Source organism: Leopardus geoffroyi, chromosome B3, assembly GCF_018350155.1.
Source record: "Leopardus geoffroyi isolate Oge1 chromosome B3, O.geoffroyi_Oge1_pat1.0, whole genome shotgun sequence".
Classification (NCBI taxonomy): Eukaryota; Metazoa; Chordata; class Mammalia; order Carnivora; family Felidae; genus Leopardus; species Leopardus geoffroyi.
Genome location: NC_059337.1, coordinates 34,202,881 through 34,227,964, shown reverse-complemented (window position 1 = coordinate 34,227,964; position 25,084 = coordinate 34,202,881). Strand labels below are relative to the sequence as shown.

The window sequence follows — 25,084 nt, the reverse complement described above, 5'->3', positions numbered from 1 at the left end:
AACTGTACGCACGCAGACAAGTCACCTAACTTACCCATTTCCTCCTCTCTAAAATGGAACTCATAATACCTGCTACCTATTGTGGACTGTGACATTAAAAAAAAAAAAAAAAAAAAAAAAAAGCCGGGGCGCCTGGGTGGCGCAGTCGGTTAAGCGTCCGACTTCAGCCAGGTCACGATCTCGCGGTCCGTGCGTTCGAGCCCCACGTCAGGCTCTGGGCTGATGGCTCAGAGCCTGGAGCCTGTTTCCGATTCTGTGTCTCCCTCTCTCTCTGCCCCTCCCCCGTTCATGCTCTGTCTCTCTCTGTCCCAAAAATAAATAAACATTGGAAAAAAAAAAAAAAGCCAAGGTCATATCCTTTTAAGTTATATAAAATATGCACAATTGTTCAAAGCAAAAATTGTAACATTGGAAGGATCTCATTGTATGTAGATGTAATACCTATGGCGCATATAACATAAATAGGAGAGCATAAAAGGACCTATATGCTTTCAAGAACTGTACAATTTATTTTACTTGAAGTTAAGTAAACTGTGACAGATGAGGCTTGCGTATTATAATCCCTAGACAACAACTAAAAAATAGCACAAGAGATGCGACCAGTCAATAGATAAATTATATGGAAATCTAAAAATTATTCAAATCCAAAAGAAGGAAGGAAAAGGGCAGACAGAAGAACAAAAACAAAAACAAAAACAAAAAAACAAAATCCAGAGGAAACAAATAGAACACTAATAAAATGATAGAGCTAAATCCAACCAATAATTATGTTAAATGTAGATAGCCTAAAATACCAAATAACGATAAATATTGTCCAATTGGATTTTTAGCAAAACACCAAATGCTATCTATAGAAACTTACTCTAACTGTAATGATATAAGTAGACTAAAAGTAAAGGTACTTTTAGTCTACTTATATCATTACATACACATATATATATATATATATAATTACATATATATATATATATATATATGCGCCATGGAAATACTAATCAAAAGAAAGTGAAAGCAGAGGCGGCAATACCAACATTACACAAAGTAGACTTAAGTGCGAGGAAAAATGACCAGAGATAAGGTGGGAAAGTACATAATAATGAAAGGGAAAATGGCCAGGAAAACATAACAGTATTAGATGCATATGCACCTAAACAAAAGCCCCCAAACACATAAAGCAAAAACTGATAGCACTGAAAGGAGAAACAGACAATTCCATAATTGTACTCAGAGACTTTAGCATTCCTCTCAAGATAATTAATAGAATAAGTAGATAACTTGGCCTCATTGCATCTATATAATACTTCATCTAACATCAGCAGAAACACACTTTCTTTCCAAGTACACATGGAACAATCACCAAGATAAACCATATTCTGGGCCACGAAACAGACCTTAACAAATTTAGTGCAATTGTCATCATATAAAATGTGCTTTTTTTGACCATTATAGAATTTAACTAGAAATTAGTTACAAAGAGATCTGTACATTTCCCAAATACCTGAAGTAAACAACGCATAGAAATGAAACACCACAAGGCTCATGTGAACCTAGAAAATAATTTGAACTGAATGAAAGTGAAAACACAACGTGTCAAAATTGTCTGTTGCACATAATTTACAATACAATCTGAAAGCAGAATTAATAAGATTAAATATAGAACAAGGATGCTTAAGGTTTGCCCAGGGATTTCCATCTGTTTGCATCACATTGTTTATATCAAGCTTGTGTCCCATTTTTCACGTAGAAATAAATTTTTAGGCTATCTTAAATAAGAATATGCTTACGTGCAAGGTGTGTGTGAGTACACATGCGTGTACTCACACACTCACACAGGTGTTCAGAGAGTGTAGATTGAATGTCATATCCCTGATGCTTACTGCTGTTCATGTCTCAAGTTAGCCCAACCTCTAGAGCAGTGCTCTTCCAACTTGAGGTTACAAGAGAATCACCTGGACACCTTGCTTCCAGAGATTCTAATTCAGGCGGTCTGTGGTGGGCGTGAGCGTTTTCGTTTCTAACAAATTCCCAGCTGATGTTGATGCTGATGCTGCTGGGCCGGGGATCGTGCTTTGGAAACCACGCTCTAGACCTGTGCCACCCAAACTGGACTCTGTCATCGCTTGGTGCTCGATACCCCAAGCACAATGACACTTAACCAAATGGGGTTAATTCCATTCTGAGCTCTCTGCTGCATTCCTTAACCCAATTTGGAAGTGGAATTAAAGCAGAGAAGTAAAAAAATCGGCTGTATTCTTGGAATCTGAACCGAGTGACTACTTCCAGGAAGAAGGAACAAAACTATCGCCCCCCCACCCCCAGGAGAAGTGTTGAAAAGTAAGAAAGGTAAGGAAGCAATTAGAGAGACACAGATGAAGAATGGCTTAAGTTGATCATTCTTGATGTTTGCTGATGGGTACATGAGATTTTATTGTACTGCTTTGTTTATTTTTAATCTGTTTGACATTTCCACTTTTTCAAACAAAGTGCTTTTTTTAAGAGAGTCTCCTGAGAATATAAAGTAGAGGGGCCCAGCAAAAGATGAACGTGTGCGTGCTGGAGGAGAACGTAAACGCTATTTTCAAATTCTCAAGATGGCTGAAGAACAACCCACTTCACCAGGGCCTCTTAGACTTTCTCTTTAAGCCCCTACTAGCCTAGGAAATGCTTTCTAGAGTGTTAGTACTTTCTAGAGACTAGGGAGTGAGCCCAGTGTTGTTTCTTTCAAATTTTGCGTTTTATCTGTCAAATGTGAACATACATCGGAATGTTAGTTTCATCGAGAGATCATGTTTTAAATTATTATCATCATGGGAAAATGTTTCCTTGGGCACCTACTCAACTCATGGATGGACAAGCTGCCATCATTAGATACGTAACCCTTAGAACCCCAGACGCACAAGTGATTCAGTCTTAGAGTAAGTATCACATGAAAGAATCATGCTCAACAGTCACAATAATTAAGCAGGAGTTTCTTTCCCTATGTTTGCTCTCCAAGGACATTAAAACTGATATACAGTCACTGCTCTGAGTTCTCATACTCATACTCAAAAACCATACCAAGGTTTCTTTGTTTCTGTACAAGAAAACCCTTAGACTAAATTAGTATCTAAGTACATCCTGTGTTCTTTAGATTAACTTCTTTTGCCATTACCAGTTCTCTACTTAGGGATGAATTAGTGCCACCATCCTGGAACCCTCGGCAACAATGCCATCAGATCAGCTGTTGGGAATTTCTCTTGCATTCTTGAATCTTTTCATTGGATTCAAGTCATGCTTGAACCTTCCTAATTTTGGTCACCAACTTTTTTATTGAAGTATAGTTAACATACAATGTTATTATATTAGTTTCAGGTGTACAATATAATGATGCAACATTTCTATACATTACTCAGTGCTCCTCATAAGCGTAATCGCCATCTGTCACCATGCAAAGCTATTGTACGCACTATATGTCACCATACAGTATTATTGACTGTATTCCCTATGCTGTACTTTTCATCTCTATGACTTATCTTTATAATGAGAAGTTTATACCTCTTAATCCCCATTATCTATTTCACCCATCCTCCCACCCACCTCTCCTCTGGCAACCACCAGTTTGTTCTCCGTATTTAAGAGTCTGGTTTTTTATTTGTTTCTTTGTTTCTTTGTTCATTTGTTTAATAGATTCTACATGTAAGTGAAATCATATGGTATTTGTCTTTCTCCATCTGACTTATTTCACTTAGTGTACTACTGTCTAGATCCATCTAGCAGTTGCAGATGGCAAGATCTCATTCTTTTTTATGGCTGAGTAATATTCCATTGTATATATGTGTATACACATATACATATATGTGTATATATGTACACATATATGTATATACATATATGTGTATATATGTGTGTGTGTATATATACACACACACATATATATACACCACATATTTATCCATTCATCTATCCCTGGAAACTTGGGCTGCTACTATATCTGGGCTCTTGTAAATAATACTGCAATAAACAGGGGGCGGGGGTACACATATCTTTTAAATTAGTGTTTTTGTTTTCTTTTGCTTTCTACCCAGTAGTGGAGTGACTGGATCATACAGTATTTCTATTTTTAATTCTGTAAAGACCCTATTTCTAAATAAGATCACACTCACAGGTTCTGGGGTGGACATGAGTTTTGGGGAGACGCTGTGCATTGTCTATGTGGCTGTGCAAATGTGAAGCATGTCCACCTGCCCAGTAGTAGTCATTACATTCTTCTCTTTGTTCATAGGGCACTTTTCTGTTTTATAGAGTGTGTGTGTGTGTGTGTGTGTGTGTGTGTGTGTGCACGCACGCGCGTGCACATGCGCTTGTGCTGTCGTTGCATTTCTTTGTTGTGGTTTTAGGGGGGAAGGTTATTTTGCAGTCGAGTGACCAGTGCTGTAAATCCTAGCGGCCTGCTATTAGGCTGGTGCCAGGCCAGCGGGCGGCTAGCATCCTACATACACAGCACCATCCACCTGACTGCCGTGGCCTTCCTCCCTCAGACCAAGCTGGTTCCACCTCTCACTGCACATGCAGATGCTCCTTTGTTGTGTGTTATGATCACCCACGTGGAATCCTAATGTAGGATCCTAATGCAACTCCGTGAGGTCACCGCAGATGTTCCTTAGTGAGAACTTTTGGGGCAAAGCTGACCAGAGGACCAGGAGGCAGGAAAAGCTGGGTTCTAATCTCACCTTTGACGAATTATTTTTCAGACACCTCCAGTGTTCCCCGTCTGTGCCAGGGGGAGGATGCATTCTTGCAAACACGTTGCTGCCTTTTACCAACATATGTGGGCCCTGATAAAATGCTTCTCTTCTTACTATTGATAGGGGTGCTGTCTTTAAAAATAGACCTTCTTGGCTTGGGCATTTGGTCAACAAATACTCATTGAGTTTTCTCTAAGTGCCACCTCTCGGCTGACACTATGGACCATAAAAAGAAATTTAATAACCAGTCCCCACAGGACTTGGAGATCGGCTACGTAAACTGACATAGGTGTATACCACGGAATATTATGCAGCAGTTAGAAAACAATGACAGTCATTACAGAAACAAAGGTAGATTTTAAAAGCAAAGGGTTATTGGAAACACGGTAATGTTTTCATAAATTATGCATACACATATATGTCACGCTAGTGTAGATTCTTGCTGGGGCTGGCAGGGTGACGGCAATGGGAATCCAGCAAGAAGGGAAAAACAAAATAAGGCAAGAGAAGTAGGCCATGTGAAGCAAAAGTGTCATGAGCTGCAGAGTCTGATTAATTCAACCTTCTGCGCCTGAAGTTAAAAAAAATCTTGCAGAGTTTAGAGTCAGCATTTAGAGTAGTAAAACGGGGGTGCCTGGGTGGCTCAGTTGGTTAAGCATCCAACTCTTGGTTTTGGCTCAGGTCATGATGTCACGGTTTGTGAGTTCGAGCCCCGCGTCAGGCTCTGTGCTGACAGCTCGGAGCCTGGAGCCTGCTTCAGATTGTGTGTCTCCCTCTCTCTCTGCCCTTCCCCTGTTCATACTCTGTCTCTCTCTGTCTCAAAAATAAATAAACATTAAAAAAAAATAAAAATAAATAAATAAATAAATAAATAAATAAGACAGCAATGGATTAAGTCTCAGAAAACGGCATAGACACAAAAAGTAGGGTTAAGAGGTTGGAGAGAGGAAATAGCAACACTCGAATGGGAACTTCAGGATGAGCAGGGGGCTGCTAACCATACTCAGCAACATCAGAGGGTCTTTTTGTCAGGTATAAATAAGAAAGGGCACAACTGAATTTTTTTTTATTTTTTTTTATTATTTTTTTTTTATTTTTTTTAACGTTTATTTATTTTTGAGACAGAGAGAGACAGAGCATGAACGGGGGAGGGGCAGAGAGAGAGGGAGACACAGAATCGGAAGCAGGCTCCAGGCTCTGAGCCATCAGCGCAGAGCCCGACGCGGGGCTCGAACTCACGGACTGCGAGATCGTGACCTGAGCTGAAGTTGGATGCTTTACTGACTGAGCCACCCAGGCGCCCCTGAATTTTTTTTTTTTAAAGCAGACATACAAATTACTGGTATTTCCCACATTTGATTGAATGCAGACAAGGGACTCTGTGAAGTGGTTAAAGATAGGGGCATATCATACAAGATCTTGACTGTGAATCGGTGGGGCTGGGCTTTATCCTTTAGGTTGGAAATTTAGAGATGGTGGGGAGACTGGAGGAAAGGGGCTCTACCAAGGCACCTCTAGAGTAGCATGCATGGAGATCCTTGACTCTCTGCTGTGGTCCAGCTATGGGGCAAACAGAGAATGAGACAGGAGGCCACTGAGCAGGAGAGGGAAGGAGGGGCCCAAAGGGGCAGCAAAGGGGATGATACCCCTGATGAGCAATCAGCTAACAGGAAGACAGCTAGGAAAGAGCAGAAGATGGTTGCCAAAACTTGAATCTGAGTAATGGGAGAATAATGTTTTCAACGGAGGGGTTAGGAAGCAGGCTCATTTAGGATGACAAAGATACTGGGTTTATCCGTAGATAAACTGAGCTATGGTGAACATTCCTGGAATTCAGTTCTAAAGGAAGGTCCTAAACATGGTGCTTCCCTGCTCCTGGGAGTAGACAGTGGAGCCGAGAAGGGGAATGTGGCCCTGAGAACCCCTGGGCAGACCCCAGGGGCAGACCTGCTGCCCCCTGGGGGGTGGGAAGAGGCATGATAGGTACTCAGGAAATGTGGTGTGAATGAACTTTGGGACTTCTTATTCAACAGCCAGTGTTATCTCCAGCACCAGATGGCAACTGTCACTACTGATCTAAATCCTTCCATGGCTCCCCAGTGCCCACAACCCAGCCCCACAGTCTGCCCAAAGTCGCCCCTCCCCACCTCATGTCCAAGGGCACTCCTTGCACACCCACTCCACTCCAGCCCCTAGCACCCCAGGATGCCCCTGCTGTAGCACCCCCACACTGTCCCCCACCCCTCCAAGGTCAGACCCCTTCCTGTCCCTGCCTTTGTCCATGCCTTTCTCTGTCCCCAGATGCCCTTCCCCTGTCCTCTGACTGGTGAACTCCTCACCATGCCAATTCCTGCTCATATGTCACCTCCTCTCCTAAATTCTCTACACTCCCAAGGAAATTTTGACAGCCTCTCAGTTCACATGTATCAGCACGTGTCTGAGCTCCCGAAACTGTCAGCTGTCTTAGCTTTATAACCCCCACCCCCAGTGCTTTGCCCAGTTTATTTTCTTACTTAAACCATAGGCGGAATCTATTTCATACATTATTTGAGGCCTAAAAACACATAAAGTTTATTTATAGTTAGTAAGTATCAAAGGAAATCTGGAGTCAAAATAAATCAAATGTTAATATTTTAAAGAACGAGAATTCACCTTACTTACTATAATTTAGCAATGAAAGAAGAACAAAGACTTGGCATTTCCCTTTATTCAACCTGTGATCATAGAGTGCCAAAGAGAGCCAGCCTTCTTTCTCTCAGACTCTGATTTTTTTTTTAATTTTTTTTTTAACGTTTATTTATTTTTGAGACAGAGAGAGGCAGAGCATGAACGGGGGAGGGTCAGAGAGAGAGGGAGACACAGAATCGGAAGCAGGCTCCAGGCTCTGGGCCATCATCAGCCCAGAGCCCGATGCGGGGCTCGAACCCATGGACCGTGAGATCATGACCTGAGCTGAAGTCGGACGCTTAACCGACTGAGCCACCCAGGTGCCCCTCATACTCTGATTTTTCAGTCCAACTGTGTTACATCATGTTCTAGAAAATCACACAGGCTCAATTCCTTCCAAAATGCCAAAGCAAATCTGAACTGAAAAATTACTGGGTGATATGTGCATATAGCTGTTTAACAGAAACTGTAATTTGGATACTATATTAAGCTGGACGTGGATCCTACCTAAAAAGAAATATTTGTGCTTCTTTTTTTTTTTTTTTTTTTTTTACAGCATTTTTATGCATCACTGCGTGTATTTACCATTTTGGTCAGGAGGCAGGGAGGGCATTTTTGAGATTGGAATTCTTAAACAGGAATATTCAGACACAAATAGGACTTTAAGGAGTTTCCAAGAATCTCTTATCTCAACTCCAAGGTTAAAATATGATAGATCAGAAGAATAAAGCTCATAATTTACTTCTATTCAACAAGCATTTATTAAGTGCCAACCAAGCACCAAGTAGTGGGCAAAAATGTATATGTCACAGTATCTGTTTTTAAAGCACTCACCTTCTAGCAAGGGAGGTGGGTACGTAAATATATAACATAAGGCAGGGAAATAAACTTAATAATAGAAACCAGCCATGACATACATGTTTGTCTAGATGCTACTTCCTTCTGTCCCCATCAGATCTGGACTCTCAGCTTTATTCGTATTCAAATCCTAAAACGTATTCGGAACCACCTTCAGCCTTTGGCAGTTTTGTGGGGCATCACAGTGACAGGGTGGCAGGATTTTGTGGGAGCTGTGCACACGGCCTTCCTTTAGCATATTTATACCTGGCAGTAGAAATTCAAAGCGTGTCAAAGAATGCTGGGGCTTTGACCCAATTTCTTGTTTGATTATACACGTTGTTTTCCCTTAATCAAATTTCTAGCTATTATCTCCTAAAAGGTAGCTTCAAGCTTTTGAAAAGTAGATGGGGTCATCAAGATTAAGTAATACCAGTAATGCTTGTTGCTAGTAGCATGTTTCTGCTGCTTCTTTTTTTAATTTGTTCATGTTTATTTATTTATTTTGCAAGAGCATGAGCAGGGAACTGGCAAAGAGAGAGGGAGAGAGAGAATCCGAGGCAGGCTCCACGCAGTCAGCACGGAGCCCAACATGAGGCTCGATCCCACGAACTGTGAGATCGTGACCTGAGCCAAAATCAAAAGATGGACACTTGGGGTGCCTGGGTGGCTCAGTCGGTTAAGCGTCCGACTTCTGCTCCGGTCATGATCTCACGGTCCGTGAGTTCGAGCCCCGCGTCGGGCTCTGTGCTGACAGCTCAGAGCCCGGAGCCTGTTTCAGATTCCGTGTCTCCCTCTCTCTCTGACCCTCCCCCGTTCATGCTCTGTCTCTCTCTGTCTCAAAAATAAATAAACATTAAAAAAAATTAAAAAAAAAAAAAAAAGATGGACACTTAACTGACTGAACCACCAGGTGCCCCGTGTCTCTGCCTCTTAGCCTTCTTGACAGACAGAGCCAGGAGGTATATGCATGTATATGTACAGATGCATACACACACATAAAAATGTGTGCACACACAAGTACATAGAAACACGCACATACATAATTTCAAGATCATGAATTTACACTATCTCAAAGTCAAATCCATCCCACAGTGTTCTGTCTGGCCTTCTCCCGTTCCATATCTGTGTCTTCTTTTCCACAACGAGATCCCTGGCTTCCAACAGCAACTCCGGGGTACTCACTTTGGAAAAATGTTTGGCAGTACAAACTACCATTAAACATACATGGGCCCGTGATCCAGAAACTCCACTTCTGGGGACATCTCCCAACAGAAATGAGGACTTACATCCAGCAAAAGCATACACAAATGTCTATAGCAGCTTTACCTATAAGAGCCAAAAACTAGAAACAACCCCCAGACCAGTCAATAATGGAAAAAGCAAATAAATTGTGGCATATTCATATAATACTAAGTTGCTGTGGAAACGAATGAACTACTGATAAATGCAGCAGTTTGGATGAATCTCATGGACATGAAGTTAAGTAAAAGATGTCCAGCACAAAAGAATAGTATTCCAGGGGCGCCTGGGTGGCGCAGTCGGTTAAGCGTCCGACTTCAGCCAGGTCACGATCTCGCGGTCCGTGGGTTCGAGCCCCGCGTCAGGCTCTGGGCTGATGGCTCGGAGCCTGGAGCCTGTTTCCGATTCTGTGTCTCCCTCTCTCTCTGCCCCTCCCCCGTTCATGCTCTGTCTCTCTCTGTCCCAAAAAAAATAAATAAACATTGAAAAAAAAATTTTTTTTTAAAAAAAGAATAGTATTCCATTTACTCAAAATACAAAAACGAGCAAAATTAATGATGCTAGAGGGCAGAGTAGTGATAACCCTAGAGGCTTGTGGGGACAGAGTAATGACTTTGAGGGAGCAGGAGCGAGCCTTATGGGGGTCTGGAATGGTCTATATCTTTATTTGGGTTGTAGTAACACAGTTGTAATACCAAGATAAGAAGTCATGGGGCTATAAACATAGAATTTAAATACTTTGCTGTATGAATTATATCCTAATTTTTAAAAAAATTGAGGGGCGCCTGGGTGGCGCAGTCGGTTAAGCGTCCGACTTCAGCCAGGTCACGATCTCGCGGTCCGTGAGTTCGAGCCCCGCGTCGGGCTCTGGGCTGATGGCTCAGAGCCTGGAGCCTGTTTCCGATTCTGTGTCTCCCTCTCTCTCTGCCCCTCCCCCGTTCATGCTCTGTCTCTCTCTGTCCCAAAAATAAATAAACGTGGAAAAAAAAAAAAAAATTGATACAGCTACCAGTTGGGTTGCTGGAAATACGCTCAACTGAAATGAATTAATCAAACAAATCTCACATGTGTTCAAGAAATGACGACTACATCAGAGCTTAATCATCTGCCTGGCAGCTACTGCTTTTCTGTTGTAAGACGCATGCCATGTCCATAATGTAAGAATGGGGAGAATTGTGCATCCTAGGATTTAACAACACAGTGTGTGGGCTTATCTGGTGTCTTGAGATAATTTTTGATTGTTGAGCTGAATTGGACTCTGTTTTATACCGTACCCCACCCAGGGCCAGTCATCGCTCAAACCCGTCATGGCGTATGCCTTGTAAATAAAGTCACATGAATCTAGGTGCCCTCTAGGATCAATTAATGATAACGAAATCCCTGGAAAGGTTGGCGCTGGGAATCCTCAATGCCCACAGACGGGGAGGGCAGGTGTCGTGGTGACAGCTTCACTGATAGGGTGGAATACAGCCACAACCTCCAGACTGGCCCTTTGTCCTCCCTGTTCTCAGCGTCTGCCCTGTTGTCCAGGCAAAGCCAGATATGAGACATGAAACCATTCCTGCCTTGATCGAGAAGCTTTCCCTGTTGATCAGGACTCGAAAGTAAGAGATGGTTATAATAAAAATTAAAATATAATAAAGTAAGGGTGGTTTTCCAACTTTCAATATACCACAACCACCTGGAGGGCTTGTGAAACCCATATGCTGGACCCCACCCCAGAGCCTGGGGTTCAGCCAGTCTGAAGCTACACCTCTAACCAGCTTCCAAGGGGGTGCTGGTGCTGCTGGTCCAAGGACCACACTTTGAGAACTACCGGTATAATGGAAAGAATATGAAATCGGAGCATCAAAGCTCAAGTCCTGAACTCCACTAATAGTCTATGACTTTGAGCAAACAACTTAATCTCTCTGAGCCTCTTTCCTCTTCTGTGTAACAAAGGTACTATGTGTCTTGTTTGCCTTACGCAACTGGCTTTGGTATTACGTGAATTCCTTTCTGTTTTGAAAACCATAAATCATTAGACCAGAAGGTCTTCAGTTCTTTGTGCCGTGGACTCCCTTCTCAGATCCCCTCTCAGACCACTGATTTTAAATCCATAAAATAAGATACAGAAGAGTACAGCGGAAATCAATTGCACTGAAATAATAATTATCAAAATATTTTTAGAAAAAGATTTGCTTCTTAGTAATTTTTAGTAGCATGTGCGTCTTTAAGATAGGAGATCTCACAGGGAGTCTAATCATCACTGTCATTGCAGGATAGTGATAGGTTTTTAAGCAATATTTCAGACTACCTGTAACATCTGTAATGTCCTATGAATACATAGGTGATTTCTATTGGTGACAAAGTCCCCAGAGAAACTGCTAATTGCATTAGGATACAGCGCACAAAGTACTGCTGATACTGTTAGGATTGGCGGCTGAATTTATCGTAGAAGGAAAGCTACACTTAGGACGTAACTGACCCCTCCAAGGTGGTAGTGCGAGGTGAGTAGGTGTCTTCCGTTTTCAGGATATCCAGATGAGCGAGCATATTCTGAGACTCACTTGGGTTTGTGCCCACACGTGAGCTTCCGTGGAAGCCCATAGACTGGGGCGACGATGGCAGGGCCGCAGACCTCCAGCTGGCAGCACGAGGCGGCCGGTGATGTCTGACCCTTTCGTCCTTGCTCCTGGTCTGCCACTTCCCAGACAGCTTCTTAGAACTTCCGAAACATCGAGAAGCTTGGAACTTTGTTAGGAGGAACTCCGTTCTCATTTCCCAAAGGGAGAAACACGACAAGCTCGCAGTGATCTGTTGGCTGTCAGGAGGCCACCTTTCTTGTTTGGACGCGGGGCCTGGCAATTCGGCCGGCGGCAGCAGGCGTTAAGATTGTGGGATAAAGTGCCTGAGAAGCAGGGCTTAGTTCTATAAGCGAGTCCTATGTGAATCTTGGAGAAGGGCTTTGTTGGTGCAGATAGTTTAGGCCAGACGTAGATGCCCAGAGTTGGCAGCTAAAACGAACAAAAGGCATATGTCAAACGAGAGTGGAGGTTTCCTCTTATTGACACAGTTGCGACAAGCTTCGCCAAAGCTTGACCTTCCATGAACACACCCGCAAGCGAGAGCCATGAGTCACCTGCACCTTTTTGTGGGGTAGTTCTGGACACCATTACGCAGCCCTGGAACTGCTTACAGGCACGTAAATTGTGGGTGCAGCTGCTTTCAATATGCAAGCCCAGGTGGGACTAGTTCTGGAGCCGTTTCAGAAGCTAACCTGTGGGCATATGGAATCAGGCCCATGTCTGCTAAAAATCTCACATGGCTTTTTTTAATGCTTTGCTATTATATGGTGAAAGATTCACCTAAACCCAGAGAGCAGGGGCAGGGGTAACAGTAGTAGATGGTAAAAAGATTTGGGGTCCCCATGTTTTAGTTCCTGGGAAACCCTCACAGTTCCCTCCTACGCGGTATTTCAGATGGTTTTTTAATGGACTTTTTGGTTTCCAGATAACAACCTCTTCTACGATATTGCCATTAAGAGCAATAAAACCTTAGCCAGAACCTACATCAGTTCTGAGCTTTGGATGCTCTGAATGAGATTTTAAGAAGAACCAGTAAAAAGGGGGAAAATATGTATATCCCTCGGGAGTATTTCTGCTTGTACCATGTCCCTTAAATTAACTGAAAAATGTTGAAGCTTTAAAGAAGGTAATATACACATATGGTAAAACAAATTCTAAATGGCAATAAAAAGATATAAAATGGGAAATAAATGTTTCCCTTCTCATCTCCCATCCCAACCTAAACCCTTGTTCCTGTCCCCAAATGTTAACAGTTTTATGACTTTCTCTGAAAAGCTTTATGCATGGGCATATGTGTTTTATGTATATGCCTTTATGTAAAAGTATATACAAATGAGATCATACCAAACACACTATGTTGCATTTTGTTTCATTTAAACAAAACAGATGGCTCGGTCAGTTAAGCGTTCAACTTCAGCTGAGGTCATGATCTCGTAGTTCATGAGTTCGAGCCCCACTTTGCTGACAGCTCAAAGCCTGGAGGCTGCTTCAGAGTCTGCGTCTCCCTCTCTCTCTGCCCCTCCCCGACTCGTGCTCTGTCTGTCTCTCAAAAATAAAACAAACATTTAAAGAGTTTAAATAAAAATTTATCACGGAGTTCTTCTCGTACCCACACACACAGACCTATCTCGTTTTTACGGTCACCTAGCATCCCACTGCGTGGACATTCAGTATGACAAATTATGTAAATAATCCTCTACTGAGGATTGAGGTATTTAGGTTGTTTGGGGGTTTTCTCTATTTAAAAAAAATCTGTAGAGAATATCCTTGTTACAAACGCTTTTGTGTCCTTATAAAAGTATATCCCTCAAAGTAGTTTCATGCGAGTACAATTCTTGGGCCAAGTGTGTAGGCACTTAAAGTTTTAGCAATGTAACCAAACTGCCCTCCACTATGGTTGAGTTGGCTTACATTCCCACCAACAATGTTATGGATGCCTGCTTACTCTCACACCTGCCAATTCCGGCAATAGTAAAGGTTTTCAAACATTTGGCATTCTGGTGTGTCAAGAATATCCCATCGTGGTTTTGATTTGCATTTCTTAAATTATAAGTAAGGCAGAGCAGCTTTTCATTTGCTTATGAAATATCAGGACTTGGTTTTCTTTAAATTGCCTGTTGATCATTCCTTGCCTACCTTTCTTTTGAGCTGGTGCCTTTCTCTGCTGTCCAGCTTTGCCTTGAGCAAATATGAATTCCTACTAGGTGGTAAGCTTTCTGCTGATCGCTAGACCTGTAACAGTGAGGAAACACCTTTTGGAGCTGGCAGTGTTCCGGGAGACAAACGTTAGTCCAGTAAGACTCTGAACGGATGTATGTACAGAGTTAAGTGCCTTGGATGAGAGGCTTTCGCATCTCGTAGAACATGTGAAAGAAAAGACAGACCTGACTGGGGGTTGGGGAAGAGCTGACATCTAAAGAACAAATTGGATTTGGGGTTCAGAGAAACACTTCTAGAAGAAGGAACAGATTGTGGAGGGAACATGAGGTATTAGATGAGCTGAAAGAAGGCCAGGGAGCAGAGCACAGAGAGAAAAATAAAAGTGGTGCACAATGAGGCTAGACCACATCACCGTGGACCACATCACCCATTAAGGATTAAGGGCTTCTTCCCTGACAGAAATAGAAAGCCGTTGAAGGATGTTGAGCCATAGTTGATGGTCAGATCTGCATTCTGAAGAGATTACTCTGGCTGAGAAGAAGGGAAATTAGGTAGACCAATTAGAAGGTTTTGAGTTAGTCTGGGTGAGATCTGGTGGTAGTCTTGCCCTGGATAATGGCAGTGGACATGGAGAGAAGTAGATGGGTTCAAGAAATATGGAGGAGGTCAAGTAAAATTTGATGATGGTAAATTTAGTAAGTCTGTGAAAGTGAGGGTGCAGAGATCCAGTGACCATCACAGGCCCACTGTGTATATGACACTTACCACGGGGTCTCCTTTCAACCCAATCCACCATTGGCTTCTGAGTTTCATGGTGTCAGATGCCCTAAGGGAGGAAAGTCAGCTCTCACATGCTGTCCTTTGTCCTCTCATAAACACAAGCACCTTGTTCCTTGCCGCTCTTCTCCTCTCTTACCTCCCCTCCTGAGCACAGACACAGTTTTGTCACTTCTCACCTTCGCCAACTTGAACAAGTTCCCTCCCATCCCTGATCAACGCTCTGACGGGGACATGCACCTGCTTAGCTGTGTCATGAGGATTAATTTTAACCGTGTATGTGGGAGGGTCAGCATGGCTCCCAGCCTCAAAAGCCCACAGAAGTCAGGAAGGTCATACAAATGAATGAAGGTGATCAGGTAGGAGAGAATCATGTGACCCTCTTGACCTATCTTTAGTTTTGTCACTTTTAGTAGACACACAAGTAGAAAGAATTATAAGCAAGTTTCTATTTCCGTAAGACAAATAATGCGGGCATGATCATATAAATGGAATAAATAACCCATAGCCATCAATAAATGGACAGTACACTGAGACTCAGCCTCAGTGTGAGGGAGTATTAGGGAGTGGGGGGTTAGGACAAAGCAGAGCACACAAACCCCATCTACCGGGCGGTCCTCCTCAGCTCCAGCTGGTTCCTGCCACGACAGATTGTAGAGCCAATGGTAACATGTCTTCTTGTTTTACAAGAGAAGCTAGAAGCTACAGAACCCAAATTGAATTTGGGTTCAATTATTTCAAAACAAAACAAAACACTCTGACGGCCAAACTAAGCCTATCTGTGGGCCAAAATCAGCTCACGGGCTGCCAATGTGCAACCTCTCACCTAGATAATGGGATATACTACAGTTTCCCTTCCCATCCTTTTCTCTTCTTCCTCTAACTTTCCCCACCCCCCTCTCTATTTCCACATTCTTCTCTCCTGACTACTCTTGCCCCTCTTTTCTATCCTAAGTTCAAGGGGTGGAAGGCATTGAATGGGTTGAAGAAGTGAACCAAGAAGTTGAAGAAACCCAAAGGGATGTGATCTAGATGCCTCACCTCCCTCAGGGCCTAGATCAGTGCCTAGCACGTAGTGGGTCCTAATGGAACACTTGACGTGGGGTCACTTCACTTTCTTGTGCATACCCTGCCCTTACCCGAGGAATCGTCTCGTTTTTCTCGACAGCTTTGCGAAGTCGTTCTGGCCGCTCCATCATCAACGGGAACTGGGCAATTGACCGGCCAGGAAAATACGAAGGCGGAGGGACCATGTTCACCTACAAGCGTCCAAATGAGATTTCGAGCACCGCTGGAGAATCCTTTTTGGCCGAAGGCCCCACTAATGAGATCTTGGATGTCTATGTGAGTTTGGATGTTTCTGGACTGTTTGAATTTTGCATCTTGCTTCTTCTAAGTCCCACCCTGAGCGCAAATAAGCAACAGATCATTGCCTGTGCTCAATAAAACCATTTGAGCTGAGCCTTTGAGGTGCCTAAATGCTTGGCGTTCACCTCCACCATTCACCTTTGAATGTACCTAGCTCATAGAAACCTTAAACTCTGCCAGATGCTTATTACCCTCAGAGTTTATTGACCCCCTAAAACCATTTTTACTTGTTGAACCAAATCAGAGGCAAAACATACCCTTTATTTCATGAGCATTGGCTCCGCTCCCGGCACTTTTTTCCTAATGCTAATTTGGCATGTTTTCTTTTTATGGCAAAAGAAAGCAAATGCCCAAGGCAAGACAAGACCGCTCAAGTTCCCAGCCCTCTTCAAATTCTATGAAAGCAAAGGAAGAAACGAGAACTGCAGAGTACTCCAGACGATGTGCAATAAAGCTTGAAGGAACAATACAGACGTTTACTGCAGGTTCCTTGCCTTACAGAAGACACAATTCGGGATTTATTTTACAAGAAACTAAATTATTAGGTTGCCCAAGAGTATAAAATGGTCCTTATTTTTCAAAGAAACCACTAAAATCCAGTCTTCTTAAAGCGCTCAGGAAATAAAAAAGGTGACAAGACATAAAATTCAAATCAGGTTTTGATAAAGATGAGCTCAGCCACAGACCTGTACTCTCTTCCCATCTCTAAAGCCATGCTAATCTACATGCTATTTGCTGTCTTAGGATTCTATAAATATTCGTTCTCCAGCTGTACAGTTACATGTTCATTCCTGTTGGGCCTAGTGGCTCATAGACTAGAAACTATAAAAGAAGCCTTGTTATAGTTAATTTTGAATATTTTTTTTTAAGACTGTCCGGTTGGTTGTTGGACTCTGGGTAAGTTTCCAATGGCATCAGGGGTAAAAACCCAGGTTGTTAAAGGCCCGGTGTGGGTGGTCTGGGATTCGGTGGCCAACAATAATTTCATAAATGGGACAGGGTTTGCACTGGCAGAATGCTCCTGCAGAAGAGGCATGGGGGAGGCAGGGAGGGTTTCCAGCCTCAGACCCACTGTTAAATTATGTGGAAAGAGAAACGAGAGAATTAGGGGTAGATGGTGGGAAACAGAGGTCACCCCACTTCCCCCCTTGGGGCTCTGTGCTCACTACCATGGTTCCTGGGTGTAGGGAGGTCAGTGGTTCTCATGTCTGCCTTCCCACGGGTGATTGTAGAATGGAGGTCCTTTTCACATGTAGGAAGAAGGTAAGGGGTGATGGCGGGCAGAATGGACACTCTCATGAACAAAACAGGTCCCACCATGCAGGAGTGACTCAGAGACGCTTGTGGCTTAAAGATTCCAGGAGATAGCTGTGATTCTAACCTCTTGCTCCAGATGAAGAAATCAAAAACCGTGAGACCATGGGACTTGCTCTAGGGTATACAACTGGCCAACAGGAGAGCCCCTTTATAAAGCAGTAGGGACACTGTCTCCTTGCCTGGCTTGTATTTACACTGAGGATTCCCATTCTGCTGCTCCATTTAGCCCAGCGCCCTGCCCCTCGCCAGGAAGGCCTTAGGCACAAAGGACTCTGTGTTCCAAAGCCAATAGGGAGGGATTTTTTCTACAAAGGCCTGCTGATTGATTTTGTGGTTTTTGTCCCAGATGGTGTTTAATTCCTGACTTCTGCTGCTTCCTGCTTGATATCCTGCTTTTGTCATTGGTTCCTGAGAGAACAGGAACGAGGGAGACTTACTTGCCTTACACCTGTTTTCCTGACCCCCCGCCCCCCCCAACTCTCTGTGGCTCTGGAGCTTTCCATGGATGAGAGGGGATGAGATCCAGAGCGTGAACGAGGGAGAGGGTGGGGCAGACCTTTCCTGAGCCAGCCTCATGGCCAGATAGGGTTCTTTGAAGGAACCTCAGGGATGCCAGGCTGGCTCTGCCCAAGGCGGCTGGCTCTTCTTTGCATGATTTTCTCTCGCCACCTAGTGTTCAAATGTGTTCCCCTGTAGCGTAGACATGGCTGTCTGGGCTATTTTGAGAGCACTGAGCACAAACTAAGCTATGGTATAAGATGGTTGAGAGCCAACAGAAAGGTTCTGCTGCCACTGGTCCCATCTTCCTATTTGGAATGTATAAAATCTTGACTTTCCCCCTAGTTTTCTTCCAAGTTCTTCATTCTTCAAAAGCAAAGAACAAAAAACAATCCAGGAAGAGCTTTCATTTAATCTGCCACAGGTTCACTAATATGATTAGATCTGAATCAACCCACTCATTAATAGATAGTGCCATTTATACCACGGAAACTTGGCCCACAGGCAAGGTGTGTGTGACAGTGCAGTGACATTGACCTTTGTGTTGTCAGATGATACACCAGCAGCCTAATCCGGGAGTCCACTATGAGTACGTCATCATGGGGACCAATGCCATCAGCCCCCAGGTGCCTCCTCACAGGAGACCAGGTAAAATCTCTTGTGTTTCTGCCAAGCATGCCTGCTATTTCCTTCTAAAGCCCCCCTGTCTCTTCCTGTGCATCTCCCTTGTGTCTCTCAGTCAACATGGAGAAAACCCATGGGCACGCACTTAATATCAGAGGATGCTTTACTATTTGTCTGAGCCTTTGCTGATGAGTGTGTCTCATTCACTTGATTCAAAAATGAGGTGGACAGGGGCGCCTGGGTGGCGCAGTCGGTTAAGCGTCTGACTTCAGCCAGGTCACGATCTCGCGGTCCGTGAGTTCGAGCCCCGCGTCGGGCTCTGGGCTGATGGCTCAGAGCCTGGAGCCTGTTTCCGATTCTGTGTCTCTCTCTCTCTCTGCCCCTCCCCCATTCATGCTCTGTCTCTCTCTGTCCCAAAAAAATAAATAAACGTTGAAAAAAAAAATACTGTACAAAAATGAGGTGGACATTCTGAATCTATCTTTCCAGTTCGGCATTTGGAAGCACCTCGTATTAGGTTCCTACAGCTGCCCTAACAAATTTGCGCAAACTTAGTTACTCAGAACCACATAAATTTGCTATCACACAGTTCAGGAGGTCAGAATCTGTCCAAAACGGGTCTTGCTGGGCGGGAACCAAGGTGTCGGTGGGCCATGCTCCTCTGGGAGGCCCTAGGGGGCTCTGTCGCCCTGCCCTTTCCACGTCAAGAGGCCTCCTGAACTCCTTGCTTCTGGGCCCCTTCCGGCATCTTCAAAGCCAGCTGAGTAGCACCTTCGGATCTTGGGCTCCGACCCCATTTTTCCGTCATCACATCTCTGTCTCTGACTCTCGTCCTCCTGCCTCTTGCTCGTGAGCATGCAGATGATGACATCGGGCCCATCCAGACAATCCAAGACAAGTCTCCATCCCCAAATCTTTAACTTCCTCACATCTGCAAAGTCCCTTTTACCATATAGGGTAACATATTCACAGGTTCCAGGGATTAGGATGCAAACATCTTCAGAGGGCCATTATTCTGTCTACTTCATGCCTTTTCTCTTGGTCCCCTTTGCTTCCGTCAACACTGCTTTGACTTATAAGAAAAGAATAATGAGTTCACGCCTAGCTGTCTACCTCTTTCCCGTGGGCTTTGCTGACAGACACAGCAGGCAGCCCTCTGACTCCACAGATATTTCTTTACCAAATGATAATGGAGCCCACCACCCAAACGGAGACTTTCTTTTCCATCTTTTGAACAGGAAGGTCTGCATAAATATTAATGGTATCACCACCCACACACTGAGTCCTTGCTCTGTGCCAGATACTGCTGAGCCCTTCACACAGATTAACTCATCAAATTATCACAATAGTGCTCAGAGGAAGGTGCTATTATTAGCCTCATTTTAAAAGTAAGGAAATGGAAGCTTAGATTGACTTATTTGCCCAGGTCCCACAGGGACCTCAGGCCAGCCTGTGTGACTGTGTAACTGTTATGCTTCTTTGAGTTACCTGGTCTGACAACTGTCCTGGGAAGTGAGGGCACAGGAGGCCCGGCCCACCATCCTTCTCCAGCCCACCAGATGGATAACCGGGTTATTTGATTGTCACAGGTCAGGCAGAAACCACCTGGCTGCATGGAGACAACAGGGTGTGTGCCCAGCCTATGGGGTGCCCGTGTTGTCCAAACAGCAAATCAGCACAGCAGGAACGACACATAGTCTGAGAAGCCAAGTGCAGATGCAGAGGTTACTGAGGTCTGATGCTGATCGATAAGGCAATTGGACAGACTCCTTGAAATCCTATAAGGTGATGATGACTGATAACAAGCCTGATGAGTCTCAGCTGATCGGCAGCATGGGATTGATGACCTGGGACAGGCAGGCCCAGAAGGAGTCAGTTGTAGAAAGCTGGTGAGGAGGGGCATTCTGGGAGTCGGCTTTACCCTCCATGAACTCAAATTCAGCTCTGCTGGTTTCTGCTGGCTTGCTTCAGACAAGTCAGGAACTCTCTGAGCACATCCCCAGTCTACAAAATGGCGAGGGGAAAAAAACCCTACACTCCCAGGATTTTTTTGGAGGCGACAGGCAGTGGAAAAGGATTGAATATCAGGTATCCATCCCGGCACGGTGCCCAGTGTATGCGAGGTACGCAAATGATTTTAAAATGTTTTTGTCTGGTAGCATTTTAGTCTCACTTATAGCGGGATGACTAGTCTTGATTCTGTTGATTTAAACTGCATATAATTTAAGCCATGAAATATTTTAAGTAGCCAACTAAATAAGAAATACGGGTGAAGGGTGGGAGAGCCCTAAGTTTTAACCGGATTCTACAGTAACTCTGGGATCTGCCTCCTTAGTTTGTATCGAACTTGAACAATATTCGGTCAAAATAGAAATATATAAAGATACAAGTGCTCCGTAACTGGCCAAACTTGGAAGCAACCAAGATATCCTTCGTTAGGTGAATGGATGAATAAGCTGTCTGGTACCTCCAGACAGTGGAATGTTATTCAGCACAAAAAGAAATGAGCTGTCAAGCCATGAAAAGACGTGGAAGAAAGGTCAGTGCGCATTATTAAAGTGAAGGAAGCCGATCTGAAAAGCCTCCACGCTGCATGATTCCAACCATACGACATTCTGAAAAAGGCAAAACTATGAGGACGTTAAACAGGTTCCCAGGGGCAAAGGGGGAGGGAGGGACAAATAGGCAGACAGAAGATTTTGAGGGCAGTGACACTATTCTCAATGCTACCGTAATGGTGGGTACATAGCATTACACATTTGTCGAAACCCATAAATTGTATGTCACCAGACTGAGCCCTGATGTAAACCATGGGCTTTGGGTGATAATGGTGTGTCGATGCAGGTTCGTGGATGGCAACAGCTGTCCTATTCTGGTGCAGGATGTTGATGGGGGAGGCTGTGCGTGTGTGGGGCCAGGGAGGATATGGAACCTTTCCACTTAATTTTGCTGTGACCCTAAAACTGCTCTAAAAAAAAGAATAAGGTCTATGAAAAAAAAGAAAAGGTAATATGCCCCGACCTCATCCCTCCCACCCCATCCCAAGAGGGAATATCTCTTTACAACTTGGTGGGATTCCACACAGCCCTTTCCTGTGCACACAGAAACACGCTTACAGCCACTTGGAACCTTTGCCTGCAATCCAAGTGTACAAAGGACATTGCATGCTGGGCTTTTCCAGAAGTCTAACTGAGATCTCACCTCAACTGCAAACCTATTTGAAACCTGTAGAAAACTCGATCTCAGTCAATATGGGGGCCCCCCACACACCCCTGATAGGAGTGAAGATCACCATGAGTAAGGTCTGCGGTGCTCAGGAAGCCCCAGCCCCCTAACTCCACCCTCTCCTCGCCTTGGAAATACTTCTCCCTCTCCCTGTATCTCTCAAAAAAATGCTCTCCACCTTTCCCTCCTTTCTTTTCCTCCTTTCCCTCGACTGGCTGGGTATCTGGGCCTCCTTATCCTTCCTGAGAACTCAGGCTTTCACTGTAGGAAGGAAGAGCTGTTGACTTTCAGCAGCTTGTACTCTCTCTCCTGCAAAACTCCGAGGCCAGAAAACCTAAGGGCTTGGCCACTTGGACTGGGAGAGGAGGAGGAACAGACGCAAGGGGCAGAAAGCAGATTTAATCTCCGGAGGTGTCCAGCCACACCTCGGCGTGTATGTGTATGCAGGCTAAACTCTGCCGTGCTTTTTCCTCTCGTCAAACAACAGATCGGTCATCTTTCCATATCACAACATATATTTTCTCCGTTTTTTTTGTTGTTGTTGTTGTTCCATTCTAAAAAAAAAAAAAAAAAAAAAGTAACCTAGCATCCATTCATGGTTGTAGCCTGATGGTTTTTAACCAGGACCCTGGTGGACATTTAAATCCACTCCACTGTTGGGCTATTTCAAATAACGCTTTACTAGCCATGGTTGTGCATGCGGCTTTATGCAAAAGAATGGGAACATTTGCACGATGAAGGTCCTAGAAACTGAATCACTAGGTCAGGAGGCACGTGCGTGTAAAACGAGGGTGGATGTGACCAAATTGCCCTCCAAAAATTTGTGGCTATCTACCCTCCCCTTCCCTGGTGTATTTCCTTGTACTTTCCATGAGGGGTTTAGGGATTTTAGGGTCTCCAAAGTTTCTGATACTTACTGTCAGGCTAATAACGTTGTGGTGGTTGTTTTTGTTTTCGCATGTGGTTCTTTAACTATGAGTGAAGTTAAGCGTTGTTGTGTGACTTTTGGCTGTTTGCATTTCTTTTTACGTGACTTGCCTCTTCCTGGCCCTTGTCTGCTTCTCCTCCTGAGACATCTGTCTTTCTCTCATTCGCTTTTAATAACGGTTTGGATATTAGGGAAATGAGCATCTGCATGTTTTAAACACATGTGTTGTGAATTGGAAACGGTGGCATTCTGCATAATTTCTAATGTTGAAGGGATCTCCTCCGTAGGACTCAGTGTCCAGACCGATCTCTCTTCTGTGTGTGCACCTGCCTCTCCTAGGGGAGCCCTTCAACGGCCAGCTGGTAACGGATGGGAGGAGCCAGGAGGAGCGAGAAGAGAAAGAGAGGACCGAGGAGAAGGAAGGAGAGGGTGGGGCGCCTGAAGTATTCACCTCAGGATCAGCGCAGGCCTTCCCAGTCAGGCATCCAGATGGATTTTCTCCCCATCGACCGGACGATTTGGTGCCGGCGGCACCGCAGTCCCCACGGCGAAGCCGGGACCACAACTGGAAGCAGCTCGGGACCACAGAATGCTCAACGAGTTGTGGGAAAGGTGAGCTCGAGTGTGGGCCGGGAGGGTGTCCGCAGATCCCTGCCCCCCGCCCCCGCCACCCAGTGAGGAACGCGTAGCTGGGCTCGAGGCACGCGGCAAACCCTCCCCTCCTTGAGCCTGACTGTGGGATTGGTCACTGGTGTGACGTTGTGTTGAGGCTCCCCAAGATCCCCCCCCAAGCCTGATGATCCCCAAGAAGGACATACAAGACTCAGAGGAGCTGCTATGCTTGCAATTTTTACAGTGAGAAGATACAGATGGGCATCATCAAAGAGAAAACGCGCATGTGGCCAGGTCCAGGAGAAACCAGGGGCCAGCTTCCAGGTGTCCCATCCCAAGACAGTTGCATATGGATGCACTGAATTCTCCCAGCAATGAGGGGTGACCGCAGGAGCCAAGTAATGCCAACCAGAGAAGCCCCTCGAGCTTTGGTGTCCAGGGGGCTTATTGTGGCTCAGTCACGTAGGCACGTAGCCCCCACATTACCGACATTGGCACCCAGAAGTCAAACTGAGAGACAGGACATGGCCCGAGACCTCAGGCACAGAAAAACAGGCATTCATCCGAATCGCATTGTTGGCATAAACTCTCTTGCCACACTGATACAGCGTGGTCCCAAGACATAGAGAAACACCCCTGTCAGCCGGATATTCCACGGGCTCAAGGGGCCGGTCCTGAAGATGGGCCTTTCTTTGGAGTGTGCAGGGTCTGAGCACCCTGAGTGAACCCTCTCCTGCATGCCACACTCATTAATGGCCACAGAATGTGCTCACAAAGTGTAAGGTCACACAAATACCAGACAAAACTCATTCTCACATCTGAGATTCCAGAAAAAAGCATGCTGACTGGGCTTGAGGTGTTAGCTGGCTTTTAGGCTCACCAGCACTCACAGCTCTCTCCTTTCTGTAAAATCCTCATCCTGTATCATCCCATTATCCCGACCCCGTCGGCTGAGACCCCAGGGACAAGCCTGCAGCCCAACGTCGCCAGCTCTGTGGACTCCTTGCAGGAAGGGAGACCGCACACTAGAGGGCACACAGGGCATCTCCCTAAACCAAAGAAAAGAGAAGAGTTACAGGACTGGGGAGAAGAGTGGATGGTGTGCAGGTGAAATTTACGTAAAGCTGGTCGTGATAGGCTCAAAACAAAGCGTGGCTGTGTGCGAGCGGGTCAGTATCAGTCTCGGTCTGAACTGTGAAGGCGATCCAGGGCCCTGTTTCCTGGAAAGCCCCAAAGCTAAGGTAGATGTGGAATGTGGTGTCCAGAAACCCTTTCTCAAACCTGTGGCACCTGGTTGGAAATGGATGCTGTTTCCCAGTTTCAAGGTGGCCTAGATCCCCAGGGCAAGGATTTGCCTGTGACCATCCAGGAACTGTGATGCAGGGATACCAAATGCATAGTAATAGCCTTCTGTTTGTAATGAAGTCCTATTGGTGACCCTGGAAGAGCTGTGCTTTGAGGGGAGGTTACCACAGAAACGGGGAGGCTGTATCTCAGAAAGTTTCTGCGGACAGGAAACTGACACACTGAGAATATTG

The 25,084-nt window shown here is 44.8% G+C and overlaps 1 protein-coding gene across 4 annotated transcripts in view; it reads left to right on the top strand.

The window, feature by feature from the left end:
* THSD4 (thrombospondin type 1 domain containing 4) overlaps positions 1-25,084 on the top strand; it is a 578,933-nt gene that overhangs the window by 518,391 nt on the left and 35,458 nt on the right. For all 4 annotated transcript variants that reach the window (XM_045449229.1, XM_045449231.1, XM_045449230.1 and 1 more), the window contains 3 exons: positions 16,143-16,318; positions 18,709-18,805; positions 23,274-23,546. In XM_045449229.1, the coding sequence (XP_045305185.1) occupies positions 16,143-16,318; positions 18,709-18,805; positions 23,274-23,546 (546 nt within the window). The remainder of the gene's footprint in view (positions 1-16,142; positions 16,319-18,708; positions 18,806-23,273; positions 23,547-25,084) is intronic.